Source organism: Psammomys obesus, unplaced genomic scaffold, assembly GCF_907164565.1.
Source record: "Psammomys obesus unplaced genomic scaffold, mPsaObe1.curated_primary_1811, whole genome shotgun sequence".
NCBI lineage: Eukaryota > Metazoa > Chordata > Mammalia > Rodentia > Muridae > Psammomys > Psammomys obesus.
In genome coordinates, this window is record NW_026592586.1 from 1,646,016 (window position 1) to 1,657,652 (window position 11,637).

Below are 11,637 nucleotides of genomic sequence, written 5' to 3' on the forward strand. Positions count from 1 at the left end.
TTTCTTTCTTTCTTTCTTTCTTTCTTTCTTTCTTTCTTTCTTTCTTTTATATTAATTACAGTTTATTCACTTTGTATCCCCCCATTCTCTTCATTGTTAACTGGACATTTAATATCATATATGCAAACTAGAAGTAGGGAAATAGGGTTTGATAGAAATTGGGCATCATTGGCAGTATTCAGGCTTAATCTGAGTTTATAGGATTTTAAATTTTGCACCTGGGGATAAATTGTCAACTCTGAGGCATTATGTGGAAACCTATCCACGTTCTGCACTAAAAAAGCCCAGGCTACGTCCTGGTACAAGCCCTCCCCTATAGGCTGGGTTGACAATCCCCACAGGGGGATGACTGTGATCTGACTCTCCTGGGTCAGGCATTAGAAAGACAACCATTACTCCAGGACCTCGCTGTTTGATTTCCAGTCTGCCATCATGGATCATGAACTGGAACCATAGGTTAATTCAGATTATGGCTCATCCATCAAGACTATGCCAGGCTCTTCTCTACGTCTTAGTTTTCTTATCTGTAAGAGGGAACAATCTAAGACTCACAGGCTCCTCCAATGAAGACTTTAAGGGATGTCTCTGAGAAGCTCAGTGAATGTAAACACTGTATACCTTGTGAACTATCCTGCAGCTGTGAGGAGGTTTTACTTGACTGCAATATGCTGATCACAGTTCTGTAGTTGCAGTGGAAGAATCCTGTCACATTATTCTTTTTTTTTAACTTTTTAAAATTTTTTTATTAATTACACTTTATTCATTTTGTATTCCCCCATAAGCCCCTCCTTCCTCCCCTCCCGATCCCACCCTCCCTCCCCTTTCTGCATGCATGTCCCTCCCCAAGTCCACTGATAGGGGAGGTTCTCCTCTCCTTTCTGATCTTGGTCTATCAGTTCTCATCAAAAGTGGCTGCATTGTCTTCTTCTGTGGCCTGGTAAGACTGCTCCCCCCTCAGGGGGAGGTGATCAAAGAGCAGGCCAATCAGATTATTCTTAACCATTGTTTCTTTCGCTCCATAAGAGGCCAGCAGAAATAGTTGACGAGGAAGAAGAGGGAGAGAAAACAAGCAGAGACGTCAAACAGACAGAAGACTTCTCAGCAATGAATGGTGAAACTGAAGATGGGAATAGTGAGGCTGCCGGTGCCCCTGAGCAAGAAGAGGAAATCCCAGACCACGAGGAGAAGGAGGCAAGCCCCTCTAGGGTAAATGGCGGCACTGATGAAGAGAATGGGGAGGAACTGGACCCGGTTACTGAGGAGCTTCTGCCAACAGTGGACGAGGAAGGAAAGGCTGAAACAGACAACAGTGGACAAGATGAGGTACTTATATTGATTTTTGCTTGTTTGTGTGTAAATCTGAGTGTGTACATGCTTGCACACACACGAACATGCTTAGGAAATTATCTAAACACTTAGAATCTGCAGCAAAACTCCATATGGTAGAGTAATTAATTTCAATTTTTGCTTATTTCAATCAGTTAATAAGTACTGTCATGCATATCTGTTTATTATTCCATCTATTTGCTCATTCTCATACCCACTCATCTTCCCACCTGCCTATCCACTCACCCACCTACCCATCCATTTATCCATCTATCCATTCATCCATCAGTCTATTTATTCACTCACCTATCACTCCACCACTCACCCACTCACCAGGAGGAACAAACTAGAAAATGATATGGAGCTCAGTGAGACCTTGAACTAATTTAAAGAGCATTATGGCCATTACCAGGGACTTCTTTGCTCTTTACAGAAATTAAAGTCTAGTTGTTTAGCCCACATTAAGTAGATTAATCAAGCATCCTGCATAGTAGGTACTGGCTTGTTTCACTGTAGCAAAGCACAGGCGAGGAAATTTAACAGCAAAGTGGTGCAAAGTGTTCTCATGGCTAAGCTATAACAGTCAGCACGGAGCTCCCTGTATTCTTCTATACATTCCTATAAAGCATCTTTAACATCTACAGGGAAACGCTTGGCATACCTTGTATTTCATCTTTACTCAAGGTGAGATTTTCACAGTGTGGCTGCGTGAGACATGCAGAACACAATTCCTCACACGGAGCTCAACATTGTCCTCCTGGCAACAATAGTGGTTTTCACAGAGCTCTCTGCTGTCGTAGCCTTTGATAAAGGCTTACAGCAGGAAAGTGCAATTCCACAGGGGGGTCGGTAGTAAGATCCTGCTATGCAATCTTCCAGTGGTTAGCTTAGTTCAGTGTGTGATCTAGTTAGACTTCACAAAATACACAGTTTATAGAATCTTCCTGTAATTTGCAACAGCATAGAAGGTCAGAGGGCATTATGTTAAGTGGCAAACCTGACATAAATACTGTATAAGCTCCTTGCATAAAAAGGCGAATTTATGGGAGCAGGGGGTAGAATGAAGGTTAACAGAGGCTGAAGTTTGGGTCTGGGGAGAAGTTGGCCAACGAACAGAAAATTTCAGTTCTGTGGAATAAGTTTGGGAGCTGTGTTGTTCAGCAGAGCGACTATTCCTAGGAATGTGTGTTTATACTTGAAGACTGGAGAGTAGTGTTCTCCTTTCCGCCACTTGAGAAGGTAACTATGAGGTATAATGCAGATGTTAATGATTCAAGTTAGCCAGTCCCACAGCGCACATGCATGTTACATATGTTATGTCACAACATGTATACTTTTTTGATTAAAATAGATTAATTTAAAAACTAAGGTAGAAAAGTAGGCTTTTGATAGGAATTAGACATCACATAAGCTCAGGGTTATATCACGTGGTAAGGGCCTGAAGCACAAAGTCTCAGAGAAGTGGCTCCCTGGAGACTTTAAGGGCCAATCAAATGTTCGCAATGGAGCAGTTATTCACAAGGAGACATGTTCTCCTTGATTCTTCCCTTTCTTGCAATGATTATATAAGGTTATCTTCGCCCTCGTGTATTAATATAGGAACATTTACAAGTATAGGAACGTCTAAGCTTATATGTACTATAATTTAGAGGTTAACAGGGGACTTTTATAAAAGGATTCTTTCCTTACAAATGACTAAAAATTCAGTTTACATGTAAAACTTTTTTTCATATGACAGTTCTTGTGCAACGTGACATATAAAAATAAGAAGAAATAGACAACAAATACACAATAGCAACTGACACTGTTGGAAAGAGCAGGAAATAGAAGACAAATACACAATAGCAACTGCCATCCGTTGATAAGTGTGCACTGCAGTCAAGAGATCTTTTGAGATACTTCAAAAAGAAATAGTGTGAAATAAAATGCACATGTGCATACATACTCAACACATATACAAGCATATACACATGCACACATACACACATAACTATATACAGTCATACATTCATCTACACATATACATTTCACCGCCATATATACTTCCTTAGATACATACAAATACCTTTGCATTACACACATACATGTATACGTGCATACTTCTATACTTGCATATATGTATCGTGAGCTCATACATATACATGAGTATATACATATATACTGACATATGCATGTCTACATACATATATACATGTATATATGTTTGCAATGCACATACATATATACATTAACACAAGCATGCATACATATATGTATACATGCATATGTATACAGACATATATACATTCATACATATATATGTACATACATACACACATATATATTTCTTTTCTTTTTCTATAGCATAAATCATGGCTGTGAGGTTTAGTGATCTGGAACTACTCTTGTCCCTAAGACTGGGGGCTCTCTGAGGCTGTGGAGCATTCAGAATGTCATGGACTCTAGTTTGAAAACTAGCCAGTTCTTCACATTTCAGCAAAGCCTAATGGGTTGATGACTCATAATGTGATGAATGTCATTGAGAACAGGAGATATGCAAGGGACAATGGTTGCTCCTGGAGAAAAGCTGCCTCTATGCTTTGGTTTTATATCCTGCTCTGCCCTGGAATACTCTGATACTCTTTGGTACTTGCCACCATACCATGAATCTGCAGATTCTGGTCGAAGACTAAAAGTAGAGGGGTAGTGAGATGCTCTTTCTTTCCTCTCCTCTAGAAACACTTAACTGAAAAGCATAAATAACCTTTGAACAGAAAAGGTGAAAGATGTAGAGGAAGAATGAGGAAAATCACCCTGCAGCATAAGACATGAATCTGTGCTTTCATTTCATCTAGTTATTTAGTTGTTTTAAGTTTTTGAAACAGGCTGGCCTCAGACCTAATATACAGTTGAAGCTGCCCTTGAACTCCTGATCCTCCTTCCTCTACCTCCAAAGTGCTGGGATCATGGATCTGTGCCTCCACATCCTCTGAGCCTGTGCAGTTAAAGCACATGTTGGAGTAGGGTTATAGGAGGGCTCAGTCCAAATAAAAGGCTGAAAGCAGCAAGCCAAGGAGATGACTGACTAAAAACAAGGATGCTTTGTAGTTGGATACTTACATGGCTAAATGGGACATTTATGCAAACTTTATTATTCTCATCAATCAAAGAGCCAATTACCTTTGTTTTGGTCTGTTTTTTTCCAGGTTGGTTTAGATGCTCAAAGACCACCAAGACCAGAGGTGACAATCACCAGTCCTCAAGAAAATGAAGAGAATGAGCAAAACAAGGAGTCTTCTACTGTGGCATAGATGATTTCAGAGCAGCGTATATGTGGACTGTAGGAGCACGCAGGCTGTAGTACTTGAACAATGAGCACAGCCTCTCTGTTATGCAGAATGTGGCTACATGGAGGGGCGCTAGCTGTTGCGTTTTAAAAATTGAAGCTAAAGGGAAGGAAGACTTAGTTAATTTGTAGCTCAAAGGAGAATGACTGATGTTTATGACAGATGTTTAAAATTTTTTCTTAGAAGAACAGAATAAGACAGACAAAGGGGATTTGCACCTTAAGACAGTTGGCTACCCATGTTTGTAAGGGAGAAAGTCATGGGCTAGTGCCCATTAGATACATTATTGTAGACTTGGAAGCAAGAGTACTGGCAGCTTGTTCTAAAGCATTTATCTAGGAAGTAAACATTCTTAAAGAATTGGTAATAGGAAGACATGTATTATGTTCTTAAAGCAATAAACTGTTGATTGAACAATTCCAGTTTAGTTTCAGAGATAATTTGGAGATGGCAATAGATCCAAACGATTTGAAGGATGGTGACATTCCTTTCTTCCTCCAGCCAAGGTCCACCTCAGACAAAGTCAAAACACAGCCTGAGGTATCACCTGGTCAGAGGAAATGGTTCTACAGAATCTTGGTGATTCACATCAGGTGTGCTGGATGTCGCTCTCAGGCAGAAACCAGGAAGCAAAATCTGGAAATCCTATGGATTTTCAGTGGTCTGTTTTCATTATGTCTGCACCAAGAACAAGCCCTTTCCTTCTATATGCTGTTGGAAAGCCCAATATTAGTAGTTAATATTGAATTCTTTCCAGGATTAAAAAAAGTCAACAGTTTACTAAACACAAGGACATAGAATAGGAAAGAAAAAGTAGAAGAGTTTATGACCACCCAGTTCCTCAGCTTCTTGCTGTGTTTCTATCAGGACTGTCATGGTTGCTTAGAGATAGTATGTCCATCTGTCCATTTTCTTATCTATTCATCTATCCATCTACCCATCCACCCACCCACCCACTCATCCATCCAATCCATTCATCCATTGATCCACCTAACCTTTTAGGCTTTCAAGCAGATATTTAGACTGTTTTAGGCTTTTAAACAGATTCCTTTTATTTTATTTTTTTAAAATAAATTTAGATTCCATTTGATTGGAAATTAGTGAAAAAAAAAACTTGAAAATTTTCCATAGCTCCTGATTTTGGTTTATGGGTGGATAAATTAACATGCTTTTACTTTGTGATGTATAGATGAAGAAAAAATAATTACGTTAGTTTGATGATCATAGTAGAGATGATGTCTCTCTCCCCTAAACAAAGAATAATATGTTTTTCTCATTTTAAAGCATATATTTTTACTCGGATAGAAAATTCAAGCTGAAAGATTTTAATTTCTAGTGCCTTTTTTTGGTAAGATTCATTACTATTGTAAGTCTATTTTCCCATCCAGACTTCACAACGAACCATCTGGGATCAAAATAGTTGTGAGTTATATATATTAAAGCAATATAGAAAATAGTATTTTCTCCTCAAAGCTATTTTGATTTTTCCATAAGTAGAAAATACGAACAGAGCTTATGATGTCACAGTTTTTAAGGAAGATCATGACATAAGGCCTGGGAATCGGGGAGGATGGATTTTAACTGGGCCCAATCTGGGTGGTGCTTTCTCTGCATAGGCTTACTTTTTACACACATGGAACACCAGCAGCCATCTTGCACTGTTAGAGAAACAGAGAAGGTGGCCTTCTGATGTGAAATTCCAGAGTCTGGGGTTAGAGTTTCAAATATCTTATAAAAACTGAATGTAAGAAAATTTAACCAAGTCTCCAACTGATTCTCTTTCTTGCAGTAAAGCATCACTCTCTGCTCCCTCCTTTCTTCATTTCACTTGGCACTTGGGCTTCAGGCACTCTCTTGCCAGGTGTCTTAATGAAGCACAACACCAGAATTTTACATGAAAAATAAACTTTGAGATTTTCAGAACATTTCAAGAAGGTTACAGGCATAGTAAGAGTCACAAAATGTGAACTGAATGGGGATACAGTCTTCTGTGCATATATTTTCATACCTGTCAATAAGACAAAACTCAGACCCAAACATGTGGCTCAAATAAAAATCACCTCCATCTGTTGTCTAACCAAATATGTAATCCTTTATTAGGGGTTAAAACTGTAGGCATACCTATGAAGATGACCTTTACAGAAGTTGAAGTTCAATTCATCTCTCAAGAGGCCGTCTAGCCTCTGTGGAAACTGGGTACCTACAATAGGTTAGGTCCGAAAGAAAGTGAGGCTTACTGACAGATTTAGGAAGTATGCATAGAACGTATGAATGAAGGTGTTGGTAGAGGGTTATGTATCGTTTATAGAGAAGGCTCTTGAATATACATATATAAACATGTAGGTATATATATATATCTCCAATGTATTGCTTTGAGGTGTCAGTTCTTTGCAATTTCTTAGTTTTATGTCACTGATGCCTGAGCTATATTTCAATTCTAAGGACACTTATGATCACATGTTTGTTGGTGGAATCAGAACACTGGTAGTTTTGTACTTGACTAGAAGAGACTTTGACTAAAGTCGCTTTCAGGTGAGGGGTATGCTACATGTTTTGGCATCTGTTGAATCCACTCTTGCAGGCCCATCAGCTTCCTGGCTACTGTGACTATCGGGCGGTCCCCTACTCTCTTTGTTTTCCTAGGGCCTTGGGGAGACTTGCTATATAAGACACTTTTCTTGCATTTTATTCTATTTTATTTTGCGTTTTATTCTTTAATGTCAGAAAAACGTTTTATTTTTTAATGTCAGAAGAATGTCATGATGAAGACATGATAAGGGAAGAAGATGATAAAGTCATGACTCCAGTTGTATCCTGAAAGGGTTAATTCTTGGTATGGCGTCTAAAGACACACATCATACATGTGCTTAGCAGCGGTCACGTGTCTGTGGGTGCACAGCTGTGAAATGATACTGACATGTTTTATGCTGTTTATGGTAGTCTTACAGTAGGGCTCAAACCCTGGAAACCTCAGAGTTTTCTTTAGGGGGCTGGCAAGGCGGCTCATCAGCTAAAGCGCCTACAACCAAGCCTGATGTCCTACACTGTGACATGTACATACTGAAGCCCTCCCTGAGACACACACACATGTACATACACACACACACACACAGCTAAATAAATGAATGTAATTATGTAAATACTTTGTTTTAATACAACCTGCCTTATACACAGGATGAAATTCACTAATTTAGAGACCATCAACGTGGTAAAGCTGTGGCTGCAGCTGGGGACATTGGCTCACACCTGTAACCCCACCATTTGAGCACTAGAGGTAGATTTAAGAATTAAAGATCATGCTTGGCTACACAGTGTGTTTGAGGCTAACCTTAGCAGTGTGAGACCCCCATCTCAAAGTACCAACTGACCAACCAAGCAACCACCGACCTACCCACCCCAAGCTACAGCTAAACTTGTCTCTGCAGAAAAACAGGAAGGCATATTCATCCTGTTACCAGAGGCACATTCATCATGTTAAACATGCCCTCTAAAGAACTGTAGAATCAGCTCTCCTCTTTTATTGTTGTTGTTAAAGCAGCAAAAACAAAGTTAAAAGGTGAATTAATCACTGAGTAGAAAACTCCACATCTGAACTGGTGCCGATCAAAACAAAATCTAAAACGTCATGTACGTGTATATCGGTACCTCTATGGCACACTCGTACACTCCCAGACATCAGGAAAGGCCTCACTGCTCTTCACAGAGTGAGGCTTTTACATGGGGAGAAGCAAAGCTAACCGTGTGAGAGCAAATATTAGGAGGCCACTCTTATCACAGTGTTTCAATATTGCTTTACTGAAACCAAAAGGGACAATACTTTTCCCAAATAAGAAAGTTACCAGCATTTAAAGTAAGCACGGTGGCATGTTCCTGTTATCCCAGTGCCCTAGAGCTAGAGGTGTTGGGGGGTCAGAGTTCAAGGTCATTCTCAGCTACATGGTGAGTTCCAGGCCAGTCTGAGCCATGGGACCTGTCTAAAACAACAACAAAAAAAGGAAGAGATGCTAAAATTACGTGGACCATTTGAGGAGGCAGGGAGAAGCTCTGGGACTCCTTGTATCCGGAAACCAGTGTGACCGGTTGACCCTGTGGTGCAACCGGTCTCTGAAGGTTAGTCCATTTTTCTAAGCAGTCACCTGGAGTTCTTTGTCACGGATTAGCATGCTCATAAGCATCTGAAGGCTTTTGCTTTTGGAAAATACCCTGGTGTGTAGGTAGGTGTAGCTTCCCCATTGTGCATTTTGTCCCACGAAGATTAAATGGCAGGTGGAGAATAAAAGAACGTCCCCACATGTTGAAGAGGAAAGAAAAGATTGTTCTTAAAGAGTCACAACACCTGTAAAAGAGGCGGACTTAGGGAAGAATTAAACATAATAAAGAAAAAAAAGCACTTATAAAGCCGGGGACACTAGTGAACCTCTGGTCATCTGAGCCAATGGCTGCCTAGTGTCGATCTGGAAATGCGACCAGATGAGCTCCATGCAGCTTTCTCGGCTGGAAACGCATGGTTTAAATGACTTTCAGCTATTGTCCAAAGGGATGGGATGGTTGTGGTCAATTTTAGAGGATTACAGGAAGCTCTGTTGCTCTCGTGTTTTCCTTGCATTTTAGCTTGCACATAGTAGTGGGTAATTTTTAATGAATGTTGTAAAGATTAAACTAAGTGTATGCTCTCTGGAGCACTTGTTATATTGAGAATGTCTTTAGGTAAGGAAAAGTATGTCTTTTGATCAAGTTTTGAGACGTAGCTTTCATTTCTGTATCCGAGCAACATTCTACAAAGCTCGTTACCCTAGCTGCCCTGTGTGTAGATGGTTGTTTCATGTAGTTAACATGCATGTTCAGTATTCCCATATGAGATCATGTTGTCAATACTTCTTGTGTGAATATTTTTTTGTAGCATTTTCCATGAACACCATAGAGATACAGACTTATGTAGACATTCAGCTCATTAGAGGGTACTTCGGTTTGCATGCAGCATAGACATTAAGCTCATTATGTATTTTTTTTTACAATCTTATATGCATGTTTGTTTGATAAAAATTCAGATCTATTAAAATCGTTATTTCTTTATTGTATGAGATATTTTTAGAGACTCATGGGTTGAGAGGTATTGTTATGCTCCTGGCGTATATTTTGTATACAGACAACCACAGAAATAAATATATAATTTTACGAAGAGTTTCACTCAAATTCAGTTTGTGGGACATTTTACTGCTGTCTTTTAAATAGTTTATTCCCCCCCCCCCCTCCACGACTAAGAAATAGGTAAGCACAAAATCTCCATGATTTGAAGACCATGGCCACAGAGGATATGCTTAATCACCGCTTGGACGCAGTAGCTCACTTTGCTCATTCCATGGAGAACAGCCACCCTAGCCAGGAAGCAGGTGTGTAAACTGCCAGGGGCAGACCGCTTTGCAGACTGCATCAGAAATGCTCCACAGCCGTCACCGATAGAGCCTTTACAGGGGAAAACAGCTCGGCTCGCACGCATCTGTTAGGTTACTCCTGTTGAATAAGCACACAGCTCTCTTGCAGGCTTCTGAATGGATTTTTTTTTCCTTCTCTAATGGGGCTTCAGTCTATTAAATTGTTACAACTTCTCTCCAGTGGTCTCGGTCAAACTCAATCTTCCATTAAGAAGACAAATGAGACAGGAATGCCTGGCACTTCTGGTTGATCTAACAAATTCATTGGTTTGGTAGTAAGAAAAGTGAAATAAAAAATGAAAAAAAAAAAAAAAAACAAAAACAAAAACAAAAACAAAAACAAAAACAAACAAAACAAAAAGCAAGCAAACAAACAAAAAACCTTAAAATAGTTTAAAACTAGATGAAGCAACGATTTCTGTTTTTCACGGTTCGCTGCTCTATTTATTGGTTTGGCTTGTTTGTTTTTTTTTTTTTTTGTATGTGTCTGTCTTGAGTGTACGCCATGTGTGTGCAGGCACCTTGGGGTGGCAAGAAGAAAGGGTCAGCTTCCCTGGAGCTGGAGTAAAGGTGTTGTGAGCCCATGTGCTGGAAACTGAATCTGGGTCACTGGACAGGAGGCACCCTTACTGCTGAGCCGTCTCTTCAGCCCCTGCTGTTATTATTACTACCTACTATTACTGCTACTGCCATCATCATCATCACCACCATCATCACTGTATTTATTTGAAACAGGATCTCACTCTGTAGTGCTAGGTGGCCTGGAACTTGACATGTATTCCAGGCTGGTTTCAAATTTACAGCAATACTCTTGCTTTGGCCTTTGAGGCTGGGACCGTAAATGTAAGTTACCCTGCTTGGCCAATGTTATTGTTCCTTTAAATTTTTATTTTATTATTTACATTTTATTTATTCCCCTCCCCCACCTCCACCATGACCATGGCTGTCAGGAGACAATGTGCAGGAGCTGATTTTTTTTCCTCCTACCTTATGACCAGTCAGAGGTCAGAACAAGTGACCTTACCTGCTGAGCCATCTCATTTGTTCCTTCAGGTTGCTGCTTTGGGCTACAGGTAACAGTTAGGATTGTAGTGGTTCTCTTGCTTCTCTGCTCATTTACCCACTTCTCGTCCTTCTCTTTGAGTCCCTGAGGTATCCCTGAGCAATCTCATTCATGACCTCAACAACCACTCATGCACGGTGAGTTCCAAACTGACAACCGCCAGCCAGCCTTCTCCCCAGGAACTCAGAACTCTGACTACAGCTCTTGGCGAGGCATCTTGGTTCCTCAAAGTCAAATGTTCCATTCTTGGAAGACACTTCTACCCCTGCATTGCCCATCCCTGTTCATGGTTCCAGTTGCCATCCTGGAGATGTCGGGGTTATATCACTATGTCCATTTTATAGGTGCTGGGTCACTCTCCAAGGCTTCCTGCACATTAGGCAAGCACTCTACCAGCTGACATATATCTTAGCCCTAAGACGGTTTTGAAAACTTTTTTTTTTGGGGTCCCACTTGTTTTCTGTTTAGTCACCTTCCTCAGTTCTTATCA

General features: G+C 40.2%; 1 protein-coding gene across 1 annotated transcript in view; it reads left to right on the forward strand.

Annotated features, from left to right (window-relative positions):
* Positions 1 to 9,828, forward strand: part of Dcdc2 (doublecortin domain containing 2) — a 165,459-nt gene extending 155,631 nt beyond the window's left edge. The window contains exons 9-10 of the mRNA XM_055614501.1: positions 1,024 to 1,323; positions 4,512 to 9,828. Coding sequence (XP_055470476.1) covers positions 1,024 to 1,323; positions 4,512 to 4,616 — 405 coding nt within the window. The 3' untranslated portion in view covers positions 4,617 to 9,828. The remainder of the gene's footprint in view (positions 1 to 1,023; positions 1,324 to 4,511) is intronic.
* Positions 9,829 to 11,637: the final 1,809 nt, after the last annotated feature.